The sequence below is a fragment of the Macrobrachium rosenbergii genome, chromosome 59, assembly GCF_040412425.1.
Source record: "Macrobrachium rosenbergii isolate ZJJX-2024 chromosome 59, ASM4041242v1, whole genome shotgun sequence".
NCBI classification, from domain to species: domain Eukaryota; kingdom Metazoa; phylum Arthropoda; class Malacostraca; order Decapoda; family Palaemonidae; genus Macrobrachium; species Macrobrachium rosenbergii.
In genome coordinates, this window is record NC_089799.1 from 1,086,593 (window position 1) to 1,110,758 (window position 24,166).

At 41.3% G+C, this 24,166-nt stretch overlaps 1 protein-coding gene across 5 annotated transcripts in view; it reads right to left on the minus strand.

The window, feature by feature from the left end:
- LOC136837764 (nitrilase and fragile histidine triad fusion protein NitFhit-like) overlaps positions 1 to 20,442 on the minus strand; it is a 193,443-nt gene extending 173,001 nt beyond the window's left edge. For 4 of the 5 annotated variants that reach the window (XM_067102684.1, XM_067102683.1, XM_067102682.1 and 1 more), the window contains exons 1-2: positions 20,288 to 20,442; positions 1,988 to 2,064 (exon numbers count right to left, since the gene is read on the minus strand). In XM_067102684.1, coding sequence (XP_066958785.1) covers positions 1,988 to 2,064; positions 20,288 to 20,414 — 204 coding nt within the window. In that variant the 5' untranslated portion in view covers positions 20,415 to 20,442. Of the gene's footprint in view, positions 1 to 905; positions 1,061 to 1,987; positions 2,065 to 20,287 lie in introns of those variants that run through there. The other variant, XM_067102685.1, reaches the window with a different exon arrangement.
- Positions 20,443 to 24,166: the final 3,724 nt, after the last annotated feature.

The window sequence follows — 24,166 nt, forward strand, 5'->3', positions numbered from 1 at the left end:
CATGTGTTGTACATACAGTACATAGTTAAAGATTTATTACCTGTACTATACATTTTTAAAACAATATGAAAACACACACAGTATCTTTTCCTCTGACACACACACACAGAGAGAGAGAGAGAGAGAGAGAGAGAGAGAGAGAGAGAGAGAGAGAGAGAGAGAGAGAGAGAGAGAGAGAGAGTTAATTTTTTAAGGAATTTTTATCTATTTCTGTTTCCTGTTTCCATGTGACTGACGACAACAAAATTAATATATTTTTTGTCTTCCAAGGATATATTACCTGTACTTTACATTTTAAAACAATATGAAAACAAACACACACTGTACTTACCTACTGGATAAAGAGACTCAAATTAGTAGTATCTTTGAGAGAGAGAGAGAGAGAGAGAGAGAGAGAGAGAGAGAGAGAGAGAGAGAGAGAGAGAGAGAGAGAGAGATATTATTTAGGATTCTAAAGCTTGGCAGATGTACAATTATTTTATTATATCTTGGGATTTTCTAAGGTCAGTCCTTGAGATTTCGTAAGAAAAATAATTTGAGTAGCAGCACAATCCCGGTAGCACGCCAAACTACCAACCTTATGAATTGACGCTCTATTTTCAACAAAATGTTTTAGGTTTTTAGAATTTTGGATAAAGGATTGTGTATTTGTATTGTATTTCATGCTCAGAATCATACATTTTTCCCTACATAATCACTTTAAAAAATATCTTCCAATAAATATTATGATACTGAAACTGTTTTTTTCCACAAAATATCCTTGTAAAATTGGGGTGCGTCATATGCGAAGGTGCATCTTCTACAACGGCAAATACGATACTGCCTCCAAAACACTATCACCAGCAATCTGTTATTTCATTTATCCGTACTAACAACTATTTTTTAAGTTCAGTTGTGGTTCTTACCATTTTCCTTTTCTGCTTGTCTGCAATGGCTTTCTTGGGACCCATGTTTTTATCAAATACAGAACGAAAAGCCACAAAAACTAAGGAAGTAGATCAAAACACTGAAGCACAGCTGAGTAGGGTTTGAACGACACCTGGGAACAACACCAACTAGCGCTGACTGACTGAAACACGAAACGCTTTGTTTACAAATATCACGTGGTTTATCAGGTTGGATTCCCGTTTTTTGTTCGAGCTCCAAAGCAAAATTTACTCGAATTTTTGCGGGGTTCTACTGTATATATATAATCTTTCTTAATCAATTTATAGCACATGCATCTCTTTTTGATACTGTATGGAAAATAAAAAGTATTTCCTTGCATTTGGGGCCAAAACTTAATATACTGTAGGTAAATGATTGCGTAGGCATTGTTCACTTGAAATGTAATATTGTTGTGATGAAAATTATACACAGGACTCAGGAAAACATCCAATTCATTATGAAATCTGACCCATTTTGATACACCATGCAGGCAGAGACATAGTTACTGGTAGTTAACCTGGCGCACAGTGACAGGCAACACTGGTGACATGTAGGCACATGACTATGATGGAGCTCTGTGATTGGCTGCCAAACCTGGATTTAGCAGTGAAGCCGAGAAGCTTACACTGTCTTTTACAAGGTAAACTGCTGTATTAATGACATTTGAATTATCTAATGGTCAGGGTGGAGCACAACCCAGTCCTTTATCCAGGACTAACTGTAATGATGAGTAGTGTTAGAAAACAGATTTACAGGACCCAAGTTTGTCATGTCATTCTCATACTGAATTCCTCATTTCTCTTGCCCAAATATTAACAATTTATATTCTCAATATTCATTATATGGATTCAAAACCATGAACCCCCTGGTTGATTTAACAAGGTAGGTATTACGGGGGCAATCAGAAATTCCTTCATGTTAATTGTTTTTGTAAAAAGTAACTCAATAGGCTCAAACTCCATTTCTCACCATGAATTTCTTTTACTCTCTTTTACACAATAAAGATCAAACTACAGGCTGCATTTAATTTCGTGTACCTGGTTCTTAAAATATTACTTACCAAAGAATGACCATAAGATGATCTCTTTTCATTATGCTGTCCAGTCTGCGCGGCTGCAATCACATAACACTGCGTCTCTGCAAAGAAAACCTTTGTAAACTTACAATGAAATTGTTACTATAAGTACTTTGCATTTAGTTCCATATTTTACAGCAAATTTGTGTAACCAAACAATTAAACAAAATTTTATCGGTACTACTAAAGAAACTAATGCAACAAAATATGAAAAATACATACATTTTAAAATCTGAATACATAATTTTTTAAAAGCACATTTTTTTCATAAGAACCAATTTTAATTAAGTCTTAAAATAATCTATATGCTACAATTCCTATGAAATAAAGAAGGTGGTATCACTCATCACTACACAGGCATGGGTGGATCCTTAGGTTCAACATTCATGCAACCTGATCAAGGCAAGGACAAAACCCTCTTCATCCTTGACACAAAAACAAGAACAATGAAATTACTACAACTGACCACCAAGGTTTATACTGCATAAACTTTGATCAGATAACAAAACACTTATTCAATAGCCTCAAGATCATAAACTAGCAGTGTTGCTACAGATTCCCAGTCTGGTCAGTTCAGTTTCCACTTGAAAAAGTTAAATTTTCCAGGTTCCTATGGAATCTGCGGAAGTGCCAGGCATTGGGTTTTCTCCTGTTCGGGAAGCCTCCTAGGGAGCTCTGTCAGTAGCATCAGAAGGTTGGCAAACCCCTTGCTGTAGTCAAGAGGAGCCTCCAAGGACCAGTTCCACGATCTTAACTATTAACTGTACAGGATGGCAATAATGATCTTCCAGGCTCTCCCCACGAAGCATGATCTTAACTTTTTTGCTTCGCGGGACTGATCTCAGTAATTAAAAGGTCTCATATCATTTGCATATTTTCTCAATGTAATTCATAACAGCGATGAAAATAGCAAACGTGACGTAATATAACAGTAATGAAAATAAATTATCAAAATACAATTATAAAAGGGAGATAATTAGTCGGTTTTACAATTAGCAGGACACTGATCTCATCACTAGTGACGGTAACAGGCTCACAGCGAAAGGGTTAACTATTACTGGTCTTATTGCTTCAAGGCTGTCCCTAGGTAGACTTATAGCATCTAAATCCTTAGATGCCGGGATAGAGACTGTGAATGATTCAGAAATTAATTGTTCAACACATAAGTTGCACCCATACTGCTACAACACTGTACATGACTCAAAAGAATGATAATTTCATAGAAAGAAATTGATCCTTTCTGCCAAAGCTGTCTGTGGCCATGATGTCTCTTGCCAGAACAAACCAAGGAACTGGATTACATTGCTGGTATCTGTAAGATGAAAATGTCATAATCAAGCAACCTAGACTCTCAGACCTAATGAACCTTAAAAACCAAAAACTAACAGTCAGTCTAAGAGGTATCCTTCTTGTGACCCCCTCCTATTCTTTTTACATATACCAGCACACCACAGCCATTGGTACTGGCGCACCTTTCTGATATCGACATCACTGCACCACAAAATATTTGGTATTAATTCAAGTCTTCCTTGAAAAAGATGGAATCAACTGGTTGCATGTCGAATGCAACAGCAGTTTTTATTCATCCCATTCAGAAAACATTCAACAGCCACACAGACAGACAGGATTAATTCTTGTAATCCTGTGAAGTCATTAAGTTGAATCATTACTAGAAAGATGCCTAGTGGCATCTAAAGATGGGTATAATTTTTCAAATGCCCACTCAAAAATTCAGACTCAACCAAGGGATAAGCTTATTCTCCTAGCCTTGAAAACATTAACCTGAAATGTGTTGACATCAGACAAAAGGAATGGGCTTGTCATATCTAAAACTCCTTTACCACAAATAGGCCTGGAATTCCTCCAAAAACATTGCAACAAAACTAAATGTTGCATAATTCACTGACTAGATATTATTATTATTATTTTTATTTCACTGAAAAGAATGTAATTTTGCTTGCCTCTTGGAGAGGTCAGTCATAGTCATACCAATGGGGAGCAGTATTTTAATTGGCAGACTACTTCTCTCCTATTTTTGCGATCTCTGCCGATGGCGGGGCTAATCTTCATGAGGTACTGGGGAGCCCTTTGATCCTTATAGTCGATCATAAGGTTGACCATAGCATCTACTTCAGTAAGAGTTACATGAGCCTGAATTATCTTTTTCAGGGCTGCCTTGTCCTTCTTGTAGTCAATATTCATATACCATCAATAAAACAATTTTATAGTACATGCCTGCCTGGGGGCACGCCTTTTTTCCCATGTACCAACTGTCAATGTCATTTCTTGACACCCTTGCAACTTGTTGGTAAGAATACTCATTGTCAAATAGCGTATGGGCAATATGTTAAAGTTCTTCAGAGGTGGCACTGCAGGAAGAGCAGGGGAATAAAGCATGGCTGATGTAGGCAAATACAACTGACAATTAAAATTTATCCAGGCATCATCCATTGTTACTGAGACAGGGCCCAATGTAAGTCAATTTTCTGTAGACCGTTTGGAAGCCCTGGGGAGTGCTGGTAACATGTACATCTAAGAAGGGGATGGAACTGTCAATGGTTCTCTTGTGCATGAAGTGGAGAACTTATTCCTCTTCGAAAATGTGATAAAGTGTCTCCAGCTCTTCCTCATCAGAAACATTGACAAAGTTGTCACCTATGTATTTTATATATTGGGCAGGATCTGAGATTTTGCTGAAGGAATACTGCTCAATAACTTTAAAGTAGAAGTTGGTGAGCAGCACACTAGGAGGTAACCCATGGTAATTCTGTAGGTCTGAGTCCCTAGTCATCACTGTAGAACAATGAAAGCGGTCTCCTTTGTACAGATCTCATCATCCCTATAGGCCCTCCCAAGGATCATCAGTGGAGTTTCATCAAAGGGCATAACGCTAAAGAGACTCTCTACATCCAAGATGCGATGATACCCTGGGAAGGCTGTTCATGGAGTGCCATCTCTGAAGAATTTCAGAACATCACCTAATTACTGGTTGACAATGGGTATGTGTTCTTGCTGTCAAGTCACAAGGGTGTCAAGTAACGCCAATCAACCAGTGCAACTGGTGGGAGAACTGTGCCCCTGGGATGGTTTAAGAACCATAAAATTGTTTTACAGGTGATAATAATCATTTGCTCTTATGTAACCCTAGTGATGTGGACACTACCACAGACCTTACAATCTACTATATGGATTGGAGGATTGCCTACTCCACCATGAAGAATAGCTCGTCATCAGGAACAATCTCATGAAGAGGACAGTGGTCTACCAAATACTGTGTCTCAAGAATGGATGCCACCACTCCTACATTGGTATGACTGTGACTCGCCTTTCCAAGAGGATTGCCATCCATCTACATGAAGGGGCAATAAACCAACGCTGCATGAGGGAACACTGCAATGCCCTTAACACCAAGAGATCATGAAGAACACCATAATCCTCAATGGTGACATGGATCACTGCCACCTTTGCTACAAGGAGGTGCTTGCCATGCTTCAGTGGACACCCACATTGAACGTTACCTAAGAGACCCTCCTCCTTCCAACCACCATAAAGAGAACAACCAGGTGCACCCCTAAGATAATGCAACAGCTGCCCTCCTCCTTGAGTGGCAAGACCAGCAAGCAGAACAATCCCCGCTCACAGCACCAGCCACTCAGTGCCTCCATCGCTCAACCAGACTCATAACCAATAAGAGAGCCTCCCAGCTGTGATCATCCAATCAAATATCACACCAATTTTGGGTATAGCTATACCATGCATGATTCCATGGTGCCATTCACACTTTGTAAATAGTAGTGTGGACTACCAAAACATCATGATAATAAATTTTGGTCAGCTGCTTTATGATTCACCCGTTGAAATGAAGAAACTTATAAGCCAAGTTGAGAAGGCATAGTATAAGTTCAACAGCATCAAACTGCCATCCTTGCCAATGAAGTATGTGCCAAGGGGTCTTCTTCCAAGATAGTATTATTATGATTACTAATAATTAGTGACTGTATTTAGCTCTCATAGGGCTAGACAGTACCATGGAATTCCAAACTGGTAGGGCACTGACTTCTAATAAGACTTCCATAAATCACCGTTGCCTCTGGTGACATTCATAACATGAAATCCTCTAAGCCTTAAAGAATTAGGGTTCTTTGCTATACTTTCAAAGAGGGATTTTCCCTGAATTCAGCTCCTAGGAGGATACTAGAAGTCACAGCAGATAACATAATGGGATATTTAGAATGAAAAAATTTCAGTCTAGATAGCTAGCATTGCTTTTGTAGTTGAAGATCATACTTAACTAATCTTTTAGACTTCTTTATAGTACTAATGATAAGAGTATAAACACTATAGGCTACAGTTGTTGGATCTCCAAAAGGCATTTGCATAGGTGACAAAATCAACATTAAAGGCAAAGTAAACAGTCTAAGTACCATAGATCAAGAAGGAGACTGGGCTGAAGACTGTCTAAATAACTGAAAACATAAAAGTCACAAGTGGCTATGCCTCAGGAGTCACTGTAACTAAACTCAATTTTTTTTACCGAGACGCATTCGCACTCATTCGCAGGGGTGCCCTTTTAGCTCGGAAAAGTTTCCTGCTAGCTGATTGGTTGCAAGTATTTTGTCCGAATAGCATCATTGTTTTCAAATAATTACCAAGTAATGTGAATCAAAACTTATTTATTAACCTAAATTTCTCCCTCAGGTCAATAAATAATGTTAACGAATAAAGAGATTATAAAGTATTGTGGTGGTGAGTCTAAATTTAATAACAACACCCGCTGAAGTCAACGACAGGAGCTTGTTTTCGGATGCACGCTGCATAATTTTTTTACTTTTCACATATTTTAACAACAATTAGGATAAATTACACTAAGCATATGAAAAACATGTTATTATAAACTTTCTTGAATACCATAATCTACGAAAAACATGGAATTAATAAAACTCGCTATTGGTGAAAACTTCAGGGGAGGTAAAATGAACAGCCTGTGGCAGCCTGGCGGGAAAACCAGCTGATTATAATTGCAACACTTTCCTGGTTTATGTCATTGCAGCTTTTCCTGATTTATGTAAGTGTTGAAATCACTGTTATGTTATTAAGATTACTTTGTAATATATCTTTGCAATTGAGAGTTTTTGACAAAGGGAAAAAATCTATTTCTGAGAAGGTCGTGTCACCGGTGAAATTCCATTACAGCACAAATTTCTAGGTATAATATGCTAGATATACCAGAGAAAAGAGCTTTCAGGAAAGCTGGGGTTACTAGTCGGCGTCTTCTCCAAGGAAGGCGTCCGGTATAACGGGTGAGTGAAAGATCACTACCACGGAGACTTACTCGAAAGATCTCTCCCTATCAAAACCCCCGGAATAGAGCGGTGAGCCGTTACAGCCCCTACGCCCAACACCCGCCAGGCCGGCGACACCAGCGCCACCTACCTCATTCCATGCTAGCGCAACCCCAGACTTGGCATGTGCAAGAAGGGGAGCTATAGGTGAGTCAGGGAGGGTCACCGGGTGACACGGGACCTTCCTCAGAAATAGATTTTTCCTTTGTCAAAATCCCTTTTCTGAGTTCAGTCCCGTGTCAGCCGGTGAAATAGTGACAGATAATCATGCCAGGAGCTGCAAACTACGAGAAACAGAAGGGTGTCTGAAGAAAAACATAAAATTACGAAAGCAGTTTAATGGGAATCTCTTACATGTGAGAAAGAACACTTAACCTAAAGACACATCAAAGAACTTAAAATCAGTAAGAGTAGAAGTCCCAGCACGACAGGAAGGGTCACAAAACCACTGCTGCAAAGCACAACATCACACGAAAATTGGATAGGTTCAACAGCACATACAATCTTAATTGGTATACACAACCTTAAAGCTACACACGCAAACTTAAGCTAAACACGTAAGAGATCAACCAATTGGTAAACAAAATATACAGTGCATATACATATATCTGGGGTACATGGAGCAAAATAAAAGCTTAGCCCAGTACCCCACAGAAGAAGCATTTCAATCGTAACATGTCAGATTACGGTTCCAGTCAGCAGAGACGTATACATCAATATGAGAGCAAGGCAGTGAGGCATGATCAACCAGGAGGATAAGCAGAGAAGTAAATGAGGCAGGCGGGCAGGGGAAGGAGGATAAGGATATGATTGGTTAAGGTGGAGGTAACACTTCCCACAGCTATGGTAGAAAATTTCCCGGGGCTTGGCGATTTTTAAATAGTGGCGTTTAAACACTGAGGTGATTTCCAACCATTTATTTAGAAAATTCTGAGAAATCCATATTATGAGTAATTAATGGAGGTAGCAACTGCTCCGAAGATATCATGAACCTTAGGAACTGAATCTGGGTTGGCTTGTTTTGTGGCCATCCCCAGAATTTGTTGTCTTGCTGTGGTGAAAAATTTACCACCTTTCTCCCTGATAAAAAGAGGACCCGACTTACTCTGTGGAGTTCTTAAAGGTAAGATTTAAGTGTATAAACTGGACATAAAGACTGGTCTTGTGGAGGGCACCACCTTCCAAGGAGACCACCTGTCTTGTGGGTCTTCGTTTTTGGCTAAGAATCTAGGATCAGGGGAAAGAGGACCTCTCGGAAGGAGGATTCCACAAAAATTATCACCTCTAGTGAGCAGCAGCTCCTGAGATTCCTAGCACCTAGAAGCCAAACTAATGAAATAAGGTCTTAACAGATCCTGATAAGAGCATTGAAAGTTATCTATCTCGATGCTAACTTAAGGACGTCATTGAGAAACCAGCGTGGCGCGGAATGTGGGCGTGATACGGTCTCAGGCAGTAGCATGCTCTGGGGATGGATGAAAAATAGGAATCTGTAAGGTCGATTTTAGCCGTGTAGAAAATGCTTTTTCTTCAGGGCTGACTTGGCTCTGTGTGTAGTGGCCGGAGCAAGGCCTTTTCAAACAGTGATCTAAAGAAACTCCTAAATTAGTCGTCATGATTTTGGCTTCAGATGCTTTTAGGAAGGAGGCTAACTTTTTGACTGCTGAATCATACTGTCTAAGTGAATCTCTTTTATCTGATTCAAGAAATGGTGTTGACAGGGTCAATGTTTGCCCCTTTTGGGCTGCGTATTTTATAAAGTCCATAAAACTAGGGCATTCTACGAATTCTTGAGGAAGCAACACAGTCTTGGTTTGTACTGTCTGGGTCAGTATGGGCTTGGGAATCGAGACTCCACCAATCCCAGTTCCTGAAAGAGGAACAATTGCTCTTCGGCCAATAGGGGCTACTAGGGCTGGTTGACCTTTGAATGTCCTGAGTTTGTGTAATACTTTCAGCAGTAGTTGTGGAGGGAACAGATAAATTTTCTCCCAATTGTTCCAATCTATTGTCATTAAGTCCAATGTGACGTGCGCCTGAGGTCAGGTTGGGGGCCACATAACAGAACTTGAAGTTGCTCTCCGTTGCAAACGAATCACTTGGAGACCGGAACGGCAAACCCATTTGAAGATTCGGCGTCCAGGGACCACTCCGTCTCCAGCGGAGTAGCCTGGACAGGGAGATCGCCACCACGTTCGATACCCCGCTAGGTGGGTAGCTGACAGGTACCGGCGTGCTTGTTCACTTCCCGGGAGAAGATAGCAACCATTACTTGGTTTTATACGACCTGATTTGGAACCGCCCCTGTTGATGCAATGAACTACCACTCGCTGTCCAATACCAATGATATGAATCCGGTTGGGGCGGATTTTCTTTAAGTTAGAAAAGACCGCCATAGCTTCCAGGGTGTTTATATGGAACTGCTGAAACATTGTGGACACTGTTCCTTGTACTTTGTTTTTGGAGAATATCCCCCAGCCGGCAGGGGCGTGCAGTGTGGACCAACTAGTGCGGAGGAAATTGAAGCGGAACTGACTTGGAGGCCTGACTGTGGTCCAAGGCCGCCAGTCTTTCAAGATTCGAGGATGGAGAGACCTTGTCTCACAGGCTTGACGTGGCCTGTTCTCGCCACACTCTGTTTATGTCTTTTAATGATTTAGCTTTTAGAAACAGGTCTGTCACTGAGCAAATTGAAGGGACCCAGGACCCTTTCTTGGGATCGGCGGGATGCGTTGATTTTGAAAATTTTCTGGTGGCAGAGATGCTATCTCCTTCCTCTTGGGAGGCGGGAGAGATAGCGTGTGAAGACAGATCCACTGGAGGCCCAGCCACTGAAACCGGGACTCCGGGTGGTAGGGACTTTTCTCTGTTCAGTTGAAACCCTAGCGATTCCAGGAAGTTGATGATTATATCGTAGCCTTCTGACACTCTAGAATATTTAGTTACCCAAATTATCCAATCGTCTAGATGCGCTGCTAGGGATATCCCTCGGGACCGGAGTTGTTGAACTACCATGTCCGCCAGCTTGGTGAATACCCTGGGCGCAATGTTTAGGCCGAAGGGCATGACCTTGAAGGAGTAGGCTTGATTCCCAGGTCTGAAACCGAGGAACTGAGAAGTTCCTTGTCGGAACGTGATAATAAGCGTCTGAAAGATGCGATAGAGGTGGTAGCGGCTCCAGCGGAAGTAGAGTCCGTGCCTGAGCTACTGTAAGCATCACGGTGTGCGGCTATGTAGAAATTGACGCGACAGATCCGGGATCACTCTTTGCTGATCTGAGTCTTTTGGGAACGATAACACCTTGAAATTTTAGGTGCCTTACTTTCTTTATTGCTCGTTTGTTGAGCAATTTACACATAATCTCGTAGGATTGATGAGGGTGGCTGGTAAAACCTGTTCGGAGGAGGAGGTTCCTTGATCCAGCTCCAACCCAGACCTTTGGACACAATACTGTGTGCCCAAGGGCTGAAGGTCCATTGGTCCCTGAACCAATACAGGCGACCACCTACCTGTGTTTTCTCAGTGGGAGGGAGCGGGTTTGTTCCCTCTACCACGTCCAGGTTTTCCTCTTGGGGTGGTGTTCGCCTTTCCTCTGTGAGGGGCCCTGCCTCTTCCCCCCCTTGCGATCCTGTTAAGGCCGTGAAAGGCAGCCCCTCGCCGTGGGGTTGTATGCTGGTGAAGTAACATACGAGGGCGCAGCAAGGGAATGAGCTGGTTGGACCAGCACATATTGTTGAGAGTGGCACGAGGTGGAGGGGCTGTGCCACTGCCGAGACGGGACAGCAGACACCGTCTGCTGGTGGGGCCTCTTGTATGCCTCCTAAGCGTTTACCTCCTCTGATCTGGGGCATGGGTCTGGGGTCTATGGCTTTGTAGGCGGAGATGCCCAGCAGGCGCCTTGAACTCTGGATTTGGCCCTTGTAGCCTCAGTCATGACATTCGTAACACTCTTCTTCTGGGGAAGAGGTTAGGCTAGATCGGAGCTCTTCTGAGAGCTTGTTAGGCTGCGTGACGGATAGTAGCATTTGTGAGCCAAACTTTCTATTCCAGTCTGGCCATGATGAACTCAAACAGGTCAGACTGAAGCCAACTAACAGGGACAGCCCAAGACCTGGAAAAATATGGCTCGATCCGGCGCCAGGAGGATGGCAGTGGCTTCCGTGAGGCAGGCAGTTCCAGGGACCGGAGCCAGCTTAGTCGGGCATCAAACTCCGCCTTTAACAAGATTCCGGCAGCTTAGAGGTTCCTCACTAAACTGTGAGGAGGCTTGCAGAGGAATCCAGCTCACGACATGAAGGTGGGCCAGACATCCATCCAGAACTCATCACTTCCAGGAGACACCAGGAAGTGGGGTCTGTTCTCTTAGCTGCGGTAGCGGATTACCATCAAAGCACGCTCGGGCCGTGGCCAGGGCAACTCTGTTTAAACAGGAGTTGGTGGTTGTCTCCAGGGCAAACATGGTCAAGTTGCCCTTGAAGGAGTCAACTTTGTGTTGTCTGCACCGCAGAGTGTGCAGGAGAGACGACTGAGCTTAGTCCCTAGGGATGATGACAGTCTCCTGGAGCCTTATCAAGAGCGTATCCATGGCTTCCTCTGTCAACCTCACGAAGCCTGGATGGGGGCAGATGCGGGAAGAACTCCATCTCCAGCATCTGTGCCAAGACCACTCAATAGTGAGTTTGCCATGCGTGTTGGATGGCCCGGTAACGCCAAAGGGTTTACCAAGATGTCCCGAAGCGGGAGGTCAGCTGTGTGTTGGGAATGACATACTGGGGTTCGGCTGGGGGTGGATTGTATTCCGCCAACATGTTATATAAGTGGCAAACTTTTCCAGACCTCTTATTATCATAAGTGGCAAACTTTTCTGTGTCACAGTTGAATTTATTGTTGATATCCTCAGAAAGTCTTTTGGAAACATCTGGTTCACTTAAAAAGCCTCCAGCGTCAAAGGCAGGTTGTGAGAGGGCTTGGTTTTGCTGCCCTCTTGCTCGCGCCTTTGCCGGGAGGAACCAGACTTGCTCCCGGAGGCTACAGGTGCTGAGACCTTAGCCTTGACGGAGGGAAGCGTGCTTTCTTGGAGGGGCAGAGGACTTACAGCGCCGCCTTCCATGAAGTCTTCAACTTCAACAGGGATAGCTGATGGAGCTCCTATCACCCAAGGAGGAAGACTTCCCAAAACCTGAAAATGAAGAAACCCAGAAGAAGCTGGGGGAATCCAAAAGGGGCCATGACAACCTCACCTGCCTCGCTACTTACCCCTGGTCTGTTCGGTAGCCATAGGTTCTGAGTCTAAGTCCAAGGCGGCGGCGTCCTCTGAAACCTCAGCGTAGAGGATATCCGCGGGGTGGCTGGAGTCGCATCCGGATCTGCTGGATGATGGGGTGGCAAGATCTTCTGGCTTTCACGACGCGCCACCGTGCGAGGTAGAGCGGTCCCTCAACGGCGTGGGGCGTAGGGCTTCCCAGCGGAACATTCCTAAACAGCCACCCAGGCCGGAGAGATTCAAGGCGACTTCTGAGACTCGTCCGCCTGAAAAGAAAGCCAGCAATTAGCTAAGGGCGAAAAAACAGTCCGGAAACCACATAACAAATTCAAAATGAGGAAGCAGCGGAGGAAGGTTGTCACTTACTGACTCATCCTGGATGGTTGAGCACAAGAGCGGCAAACCTCACAAACATCGAGTGCAGACTACCCAGATCGTCGAGCGGACCGCTACAACCAGCGTGGAGTCGGCACACTCACGTGACCATAAGGTTGTTGCAGTGACCTTGGTACACCCGGCTCCTCTGGCGAACAGTCTGTAAGTGGAAAACGAACATAGACCTACCACTCTAAGCAATCTAAACCGGCAAGGCAGAATTTCAACTTCTGGCGGAATACTCGGTGGAAGAAGAAATACTTATCATAAACTAGACCAATAAGCTCTAAAATACACAGAGTGGAAGGCAAGACTTCTAGACCCCGGAATACTCAGGGAATGAAAAGGAATGAGACAACGGGAACTTCGCCCGCGGGGTTGCCAGTAAAATTAGCGGAACCCGGGCGTGAATAAATCACGATATAAAAATAAGGAGAGTACTCCGAAGATAACACAGATATTTATATTTAAATACGTATATCATGAACAATAACATTAAACAAGTGACGGTATAAAGGGCAAATGCTCCGGAGACCGGAGGGATCCGCTCCCCTTATATAAATAAATAAATCCCTCTTCACTTACTTCCCCGCCAGAGAAACAAGGTGGGCAAGATGCTCGTATATTCATAACATAAGCCGGAGCAAGTATAATAACCCAACCGAGTAACCCGACGGGGGGAAAGAAGTGCGGGATAGAGTGTTCGAACACGTTCGAGCTACGAGTGAACGAACCACCAACACCAACACAGCGTGCTGGGGACTGTATGGGAGGGGCGATCCTCTACAAATGGAGAAGTCCCTGAACTTCGGAGAGAAGCGCCATCTAGCGTCACCCTTACGAGTAGAGCAAGGCTGGAAGGGTGGGGAGGGAGTGGAGTGGGGGGAGAGATGGTAGGCTGCGAGAAGAGAACAGGAGACGGGAAACATATAGCCATAACTGTACTACACCACTCAGAATGATCTGGGTCTTTTTGAGACTGTGATTAGGAGGGTGGCCTACTGCTAAGGAAGGGGCGACAAGCCTCGTCCCGACTCCTGCCTAGACACAGCCTAATAGGGACCTAACCTAGTATAGGCTAGGAGAAATGGAAGGAGTGCGGAGGGGAGGAGGAACAAACAGGAGAAATTTTGTGCCGAGGAGCCAACCGGGAGCCGAGAAGAGGGCAAGAAGATTGAATAGCCTAGAGAGACACATCAAAGACTCTATTCCCCAAAGGAAGGAAAGAGAACTAGGGAGCTCACTCTGCCCACCAAAAACGACCCTGGAGAAACAACAGCAAAACTCCCTCAACCTGATGGACCTCACGCCGAGAATCAAGGGGATGAAGCAAATAAACCTACTCCACTAAAAACCATCACACACAAAAATATTTTGAAATAAAAATGTGCTCATCACAGTGCATTAGCTACCACCGGGACAACGGTTAGATCTAAGGCTGCTGCTACCACGAGGGAGGTAAGCGATGGTAAAATAAAAGAACCGAGAGCACTATACAGCCAGAATAAAATAAATAATTGGCCTAATACAGACTAAAAATAGGGCCCCAACCTGGAGGGGGTACCTGGACGAACATCACCTCAAAGGGCGGTGAAAGTAAAAATATGTAAAATTCGAAAAGGGGCCACCGCAGAAAACCCACCAGGAGGAGAACCATGGGGCAAAATATATCATCTATAGCGACAAGAGACAACTGAAAAGGGCAGTGGTCGCCTCGCGGTCGACATGGCTGGCGGGGGACGCCGTGGCGTCATAATAAGATCTCAATAATATATATAAACATGAGACCAAAACAGCCAAAATATAGAACAAAAACCCCACAATAAGATGGTACTTAACTTGGAGATAGTAAAGCTGCTCGATGACATGGTGAAAGATGGAAAAATCCACAAAAAGCACGAGCACACAAAATTAAAAGATAGTGATCACGTGCTAGAAAATGGAGATAGAGGTAGGTGGCTGGTATCGCCAGTCCTGGCCCAGGTATTGGTGTAGGGGCTGTAGCAAATACCGCTCTATTCCGGGGGGTTTTGATGGGAGAGATCTTTGAGTAAGTCTCCGTGGTAGTGATCTTTCACTCACCCTTACCGATTATACCAAATCTTCCTTGGAGGAAGGCATTTCGACTAGGTAGTAACCCCAGCTTTCCTGAAAGCTCTTTTTCTCTAATTGTATCTAGCATATTATGCACAGAAATTCATTTTTGTAATGGAATTTCACCGGCTGACACAGGACTGAACTCAGAAAAGTAGTTTCTGCTTCTTTTTTGTAGGTGCACTAATAAAAACATATTTCGCAGAAATTAACAACTTACTCTTTCACGTAAGTTACAGCAGACAATGCGAGATAAGAAAACCTTTTATTTTCTTATTTTGCGTTCTGTTCAGGACACATACAAGGTTAACACGAGTTTCTGCGGATATTTTGAGAAGTAAAAGAATATGTGACTGAGTAGAAAATGTACTATACACATATACATATTAAGGATTAGTATGCTATATTTTTATGCAATTTATAAGAACACTACAGTATCCTTAAACCGAAAATAGTGCTATCAATAGAATCTATAACTACGACAAGTGTAAACCCTTTCTATACGGACTTGCATTATGGGCCTACATACACCTAACTTTAACTTATATCAAGCATCAGCTACTGTTTATTGTTATCCTTACCTTAAAGAGTTAAGCCAAAATTTATTACAATTGTCAAAAAATGGTGTGAACATGTAGACATAGAGCTAGCCTAGTTTGAAATGTGTTTTTGCAAGAAATAAAAGCCATAATAAAGGAAGTACATTATTATTATGTTAAAGAAAAAACAGCCCTCTTCATATTTATCATGATATAGAAAGGCTTCAACATAAAGCCTAAAGTGATATGTATCAAAAGAGTTTCTTGCCCATCAACATTTGCTGGCATGTGGATATATGAATAATAAGGCCTACCTATCTAGGTAATTTTATCTACATTTTATCTAAAGTACAGGCTGTTCCTTTACCTCCCTGAAGTTTTACACCAATTGCGAGTTTATTGATTCCATGTTTTTTTCGTAGATTCTGGTATTCAAAAGTTTATAATAACATGTTTTTCTTATGTAGTCTTAATTGTCCCAATTGGTGTTAAAATATGTGAAGTAAAAAATTGTGTGTGCATCTGAAGCAGCTCCTGTCGTTGACTTCAGTGGGTGTTGTTATTAAATTTAGACTTACCATCACAATACTTTATAATCTCTTTGTTCGTTAACATTATTTATTGACCAAAACATATATCTGAGAGAAATTTGGGTTAGTAAATAGGTTTCGATTCACACTGTAGTAATTGTTGAAAACAATGATGCTATTCGGACAAAATACTTACAACCAATCAGCTAGCAGGAAACTTTTCCGAGCTAAAAGGGCACCCCTGCGAATGAGTGCAAATGCGCCTCAGTAAAAAAAAAACTGAGTATAGTGACTAACACAATACTGACTGTTGCATTATTTCACTAACTAGATATTATTATTATCATTATTATTTTCATCAGCAGGTAGCTGGTATATCAAGTTTCCCAGGGACATACAAAAGTTTTCTGTCATGTTAGTTTATTGCCTCTTACATTTTGACATATGCTCTGGTGGCCATCTACTGAGTACAAAAATGAATGAATTGAGATACATGTTACACAGGTATATATATAACAGGTGGGTGGTTTATAGTCGGCGGGTTGGCTAGTGGACTGAATTTTGATTGGTTGTGGGCAGAGATGACATAATCAGTCCCAGAGGCACTGTGGTCCGCTAGGCTTAGTTAGTGTTCTTGGCTGCAGGGGATGTTGGCTGAGGTATCCTACAGGTGTATTGTGCTGTACTGTGGAACTGCTCAGAATGTGGCTGCCAATGTGCAGTTCTCTCTCTCTCTCTCTCTCCTTTTCCTCTCTCTGTCTCAGTCTCTTACCTTCTCCTCTCTCTCTCTCTCTCTCTCTCTCTCTCTCTCTCTCTCTCTCTCTCTCTCTCTCTCTCTCTCTCTCTCTCTCTCGTCGGTGTTTGGGGCTGGGTTACATGCTGGCTGATTTCTTATATTTTTCCTTATGATGGTGGGGAGAAATTCAGCTGAGGGCTCAGCCTTTTTCAATTGTGCCACCAAGTCATAGACGTCCCTCTAAGCTGTATCCTTTTTGCTTGGAATCGTTAACCAGCAATTTTAGAGCCAAGACTGAAGCTTTGTCAAGCTCAGAATACCTCTCTATAAGGAAGTTACTATAATCTCCACTAAGGACCATTCCTGCCAGTTAACAGCAGTCAAAAACTGAAAAGTTGCTCATATATTTTAAGTTGCCATTGTCCAGCTAACAGAGAGAAGCATAGAAAAGGAGCAAGTTAACACCATGAGTCAGATTTCATACCTGGAGCCAAGTGTCATGCTTAACATGAACAGTACAGTATACCATTTTGTAAGGTGGCATAACCTAAAATCTTAGATTGGTACCAGCAGTTCATATTTTGAAATTAGGCTGAGGTGTGGTAATTTGTGATTATTAGTATTAGCATCAGCTCTGTCTCATGCCAAGGCATCTGGTATTCCTGGGCAGTCGTTCGCCTGTGTGAGAACATTACAGAACATCTTAAATCCTGGACCAGTCATGGTAGTTGGTTCACATATTTCAAGAAGTGATGTTACTTGGTCTTGACTTGTGGCTATGCATAGCCTGGTCATACCTCTCAGCTGGAAATAGCTCCTGGTATTGGCTGGCTTCTATGCTAGTATGGTGGTGGTCTTGTCTTAGGAAGAAGTTTGGTCATGGGCAAGGGTTTGATTCACTGTGCAGCTCTGCTCTTTAAGGATGGTATGGTTCTTGTTGAGGCCACCAGTCATCAAAAGGCATGGAAGAATTCTGGAGAGAGCTTGTGTGGCTCCAGCGTGGTCCTGGTGCTGCATGTTGGTACAACTCTAGTCTCACTGAAAGGTCAAGTAATAAACTTCTCGCGAGCCATGTTCCTCTGGAAACTTTCTGGATACATTACTCATCTGAGAGTGCATACCCTTGATCCCACAGCCACAAGAGTTAAATTCAAGGGCTATAACATTCAGCCACCAAGAAAGCTTATGGTATTTCAAGCACTAAAGATGCAAACCTTGTCCCAGAAAAAGAGGTATCACTGAAACTCAACACTAATAATGTTACAAAAATGTTACAATACCAGCATGGCTCTAATCCTGGTCTGGTCTTGGGTCACTTGGCTGCTAGATATGACATAACCTCTGACATCAGGTCATGGTTACAAATATCAGCATGTCTATGAACACACTTTCTGGCGGCAACAAAGCTTTAATCTTTAATGAGTTTGGATTCTTGTCACTGATCCATCACTATACTAACACTCACTGCAATTATGATGACCTGATACCTCACTGTGGGTCCCATAGCACAGGTCAGTTTCCTGGTCAGCAAGTCAGTAGCTAACCCAACATGGCTATGGTCCACTTACTTGAAAGATGTTACTACTCTGGTCACTGCTCTGACTTCTGCTTGTCACATAGGTCCCCTTTTTTGCAATGGGTCTCATCACAGTTCCTAAAAAATGCATAGCTCTGGTCACAGTCTGAGTTATCAGAATGGCTATCCTGATAAGGGTTTCTTTCTGGCTGCAGATCCAGTTGACACTCTAACTGTGGTCTTGATCACAGTTATGGTCATTTTTGATGCTCCGGCTGTTCTGTCATGGGCCGGAATTATTCTGTTCACAAGAATCTTAACTGGAACAGATCCAAACAGTGTTCCTTATAATAATTACTAATTAGCATGAATCATATTACTTGAGGAAGAAGAGTCCCAGTGTGCATTTAAAAATGAGCAAAGCAAATCCTGGTGAGGTGTTAGTCAAGATTCAGCCTTGTGCACTTTCTGCTTAGAGAGCCAAAAAAATTTTTTCAACTGGCAATGGTACACAATTGCTGGCTGAAGGTGAGTCAGGAAGGCATTATTATACTCCCCTAATCACTACAGCAGCACAAACAGGAACAGATGTGTCAGGTCGCCTGGCGTAGCACCAGACGTGTCAATTCCTCTGTGAAAAGAGTTTTAAACTATGTACAAGGTGATGGAACTACTTATGAACAAAATACCAAGGCAGGAATTTGCTGAAAGAATTAAAATGCTTATAGAAAAAATATTTTATATAAGCCATTATGGACAAAAATTAGTTCTGAAGATGAGGGATCACAGTCTCCAAGTTCTGAAGACCACTGTAGGTGAGCAGAAGGGGAGAACAATGCTGACTACCAATGTAAGTAGACAGGAGAAAGAAAACTGATTTCTCAATTATTATACAACTGAATTGGGTTATTTTGGTTACATAAAAATGGATATTGCAAGAATTACTTAAAAAACCCAACATCTCCTGCAGAAAGATATAAATTACATATTACTGTACTTCCAGCATAACAATAAAGACAGAAAATCGGTAACAAAAATTCACACTGGGTTGTCAAACTTGACTACCAAGATAAATACTGCAACAATTGAAAACCTAAAACCCTAAAAGACTGCAGCATATCGGCACAAATTTCTTTCTTCAAAAAATATAAAAAGGCATACTTTCCCACAAAACTGTAGCAAACAATATCAGATAAGGTTTGCTGGTTGGACCAGGATGATCAGTATTTCCAAAATTGATAATCCCAGTAATGAACACTCTAAGTACAAAACAAAGGGGAAACAGACTAATAATTTTACTGCATGTGTGAATTAAAAACAATATGAGCAATGAAAGAATGAAGACATGAAATCCTCAGGGAAAATGAAGTGAAACTGTATGGTACATCCAGCTGGTAGCACCACCCATAAGACAGATGCAGCGCTCTCCAATGCAGGTACATGAATACTGAATGCAATCACTGCCGGAAACCTGAAGATAGTGATGATTGTCTATCTGCTTTCTTTAATTCTCAGGAACTATAGAAAGATGATAAGAAGACCTTGAATGATAGCTAACTTTAAGCACAGTAGCTCATCATATACTTCAGGATAATTGGGAAAATTTGTTAAGTAATAAATACCTTATAGTATAGCCTATGCTTGAATATTTATTTAAGATATTCCACAACCACAAACAATTCCATAAAATTTATAGCATAAACTAACCTGTTCTTTACATTTATCATTCAATTCAAGAGATATATCCACAAAATGCATTGCTTCAAGAAAGGTAATCTAGTAAAATAAAAAAAACTATCTTAATAATATAGGTGATAAATGATATATACTAACTAACTGAGGTTTGTTAAGCTTAGTGGCTACTGAAGTGTTTATTTTGAAACAACTTACCTATTGCACGACTTCTTAAAATAGGCTCCCAATGTGCGAGGCCTGTTGTTACCGTAAAAGCTGAAGGATATGTTAGTATCTGTGTTCCTAGTCTTCTCTGAATTAAACTTAATTCTGGAAACCTCATATCATAACACTTAAAAAGTTAAGGAAGCTAGGAAAAAGACACTGAAGCATACTTAATGAAAAATTATTCTGAATACAATTTCAGATGGCGTATAACCTTTCATCACCCGTAAGAAATACTGTTAAGGTGTATTTTAAACATCCATAATGAAAATGTCATTCTTTATAATCACCAAGTTATATTTCTGGATGTCCCATCTCCATCCATTAGCTACTTCACCCACAAATCTCCTTAATATCATAATCATATAAATGCAGTATAAGATATCCCATTTTTTCAATTAGTAAATAATATTGTGAACTATATTTCTTTGCTGGCGATAGGTTCTTATAAAAAGAAATGACCCAACACCTCACACTGGGCAGAAAAGAATGGAAAATCTCCCTTGACTGGTAGCTTTCAGCCTTCCCCAAGAAGTGTTTGTGCTACTCGCTACAAATTCTGTTCTCATTTAGCATTTCTACATTTCAGCGCTAAGTTAAGTGTTTTTCAAGAATGGACTTCAGGTATCATTTTGACATGGAAAAGATAGTATTTTCTGTAGTGAATGATTAAGAAAGAGGCTTTTCAGTGCAGTCTATACTCAATTTCCAGAAACAGTGACAGGTCATTTTTTCTTTATGGTTGACGTTACCCAACCTATAGGTAACATCTTAGTTCAGTTCCAGCGCTTAATTCACCTACTTGAATTTTCATTTTGTGGTTTCAAGTATCGTGAACAATTATTTGTTTCACTTTTCTTTGTTTCTTGGGTGCTGAATACTCACTGATGCCTCTCCTTGCTTACAGCCCATTCTCCTTAGCTTGTTGAGATTTATCCCCATATTGTCTTGGTTTCAGAAAAGGGATTTTGACAAAGGAAAAATCTATTTCTGGGGGAAGACCTGTGTCACCCAGTGAAATGATCCATTAGCACTCATTTCTAGGTATAAATATTGCTACATCTCACCAGGAAAAGCTATCCATAATGCCAGGTTACGACCCCTGGATCAATTTCTCGATAGATAGTGTCGAGGTATGCCTAAGGGTGGTAGTTGCCACTACACCACAGATCTTAAGATCCTACAGTTCTCTCATTCTCAAAACCGAAAGGAGGAGCCGTTCCAAAGCCTTACCCTCCGCACCTAGCCAACCACCACCCCGGCCGCCATATTCATCCCAAGTTAGCACACCCCAAGCTTGGTATGCCACTCGGGAGGGAAGAGGAAGTACAGGGTGACACAGGTCTTCCCCCAGAAATAGATTTTTCCTTTGTCAAAATCCCTTTTCTGGGCTCGACCTGTCACCCAGTGAAATAATAACAGAAGAATCAAGACATACAAAAGCTTGGTGGAGCCCTCTAAGAAATTACCTTAGTGGAGCTAAATAAAACTATGAGAAAATTATACTGTTTTAATAACCAAAAACATTCGTATTAAAACATAATTAACATTATAAGACACACAGTCTAAAATCATAAAATAACCAACACCAAGACACTTAAGGCTAACAAAAAGATTTAAAACAGGATATCCATGAAGCGGCCAGGAGTCCAGGCTGTGAAGCAGGCCTGACCTAAGGTTAGAAGGCAGGGCAAGTAAGCGAGGCAGGTAGGCGAGAAATACAAACAATGGGATAAACTAGTTACATAAACTGGTCTGGGGCTGGGGAGCGATACTTCCTGCAGCTACCGTGGAATATTTAAGAGCCTCTAGAGACTTAAGATAGTGGCGTTTTGGTGTATTGGTGATTTCAGCCATATATACTTTTAAGGTCATCAAAATTCATGTTATGAAAATAGTAGCTGAAGTGGCCACAGCGAATATCATGTTACAATTACTGAATCGGGTTTGCCTGTTTAATGAAATATCGTATTGTTGCCTGAAAAATGGCCTTTAAAATGGTTCCTCCATTTTCCCTAACAAAAAGAAGGGCCTGAAATTCTATTAGAAGTTCCTATTTAAATAAGCTTTTAAAGTGTTAACTGGACATAAAAGATAGTTCCTGTGGAGAATAATCTTCCAAGGGCCATCTATTTTGTGAATCCTCATTCTTTGCTAAACTTGAGATCCGGAGACAACAGAACTTCTCACACGGGAGAAATCAGCATGGTTCGGTTCTCTAGAAGAACGAAGGCAGTTCGAAATTCTAGCCCCTGAGGCTAGACTTACTAGAAATAACGTTTTCCTTAACAGACTCGAGTATGTACATAATTCGTTATCAGTGTCTGATGCCAATTTAAGTAAGTCATTTAAGAACCAGGAAACCGTGTGAGGACGGCAGTGTTGCCAGATATGGGGATTTATCCCTATTTTTAGGGATTTTGGGTTGCTGATGGGGATATAGGGATTTAATGTCTATTTAGAGCCAATTCTGGGGATAATTTGTCCCTAATGCTCGAGTATCTTAACATATGCCTAAAATGTATATATATTATTAAAAGCACAATTCGCTGTCGTCTCGTCTAAAAGAAGATATTCCTACATTATTTATTTTAAAGTGTGTTTGTCATTCTTTCCATTTATGTGCCATCTTACGCATGTTTTGTCTTTAAGAAGTGTTGAAGGTTTGGCAAGAGATGTATATAATTATTTGTCATCGAGTCCAAAGCGCACATCAGAATTGAAGGAATTTCAAATCTTTGTAGATATTAAACCACATAAATTGCTTCACCCCAGCCAGACTAGGTGGCTATCACTTCATATGGTAGTGAGTTGGCTTTTAGAACAGTTTGAAGCCCTTATTCTTTATTTCACAAATGCTGTTTGGGAAGATTAAGTTTAATACTCAGAGTATTTTGGATCATTTAAAAGACCCAAGGAACAGATTATATCTAGAGTTCTTGGATTTCATATTACCACTATTTTAATCATCTAAATAAACAAATGCAAACAGAGAGCCCTCAAATTTATATTCTGCATGAAGCTGTATGCAATTTATCATGAACTTTGATGGTTTTATGAATGAAGAAGAAGATTATCTCAGGAAAACCTCTGTTGAAATGTGCAGTACCAAGATCCTAGGCACTTCATGCCTATCCAAAATATGTATCTTGGACCAAAGGTAACAGCATCAATTTCAAATAATATACACGGTCTTCCCCAGCAAGCTATTGAGGAATTCTAGAAAAGGTGCTTGGCTTTTTTTATAGAAAGTGTCAAGCAAATTTGCGTGAGATTTGATTTTAGAAATTCAGTTTTGAAGCATTATGAGGTGCTATTGATCTAAGTCTGTTGTTAAGGAGGTGCTTCTATTGCTATTAGCTTCCTTGTTACCACGTGTTGTTAAAGATAGTAAAGCTAAATGATTTGGACGAAGTGAGATCGCTTGCAGAAACAAGGACAATCTTGATTCGAATATGCCTGTAGAGGAATTTTGGAATCATGTCAGAAAAATGAAAACAGGTGATGATAGATATCAGATTCCTGTTTTACTAAATTTTGTATTCTCTATATTAAGCCTTCCTCATTCAAGTGCTGCAGCAGAAAGAATATTTTCTGCTGTTAATGTAATGAAAACTAAGCAAAGGAACAGGTTGTCAACACAAACTTTATGTGGATTGCTTCATTCAAAGAGATATTTAAAAGACAACACTTGCTTTAATTTTCCAGTTGATAAGTTATTGATTAGTAAAATGAATTCCAGCCTCTATGTTGATGATTCTGACTAAAGATCATATTTTCATACGGTTACCTATTTCATATTCGTGTATGCTATTTGACATAATGACAAAATGCCAGTCTTTTGGATCTTGGAAAGAATTGTGTTAATTT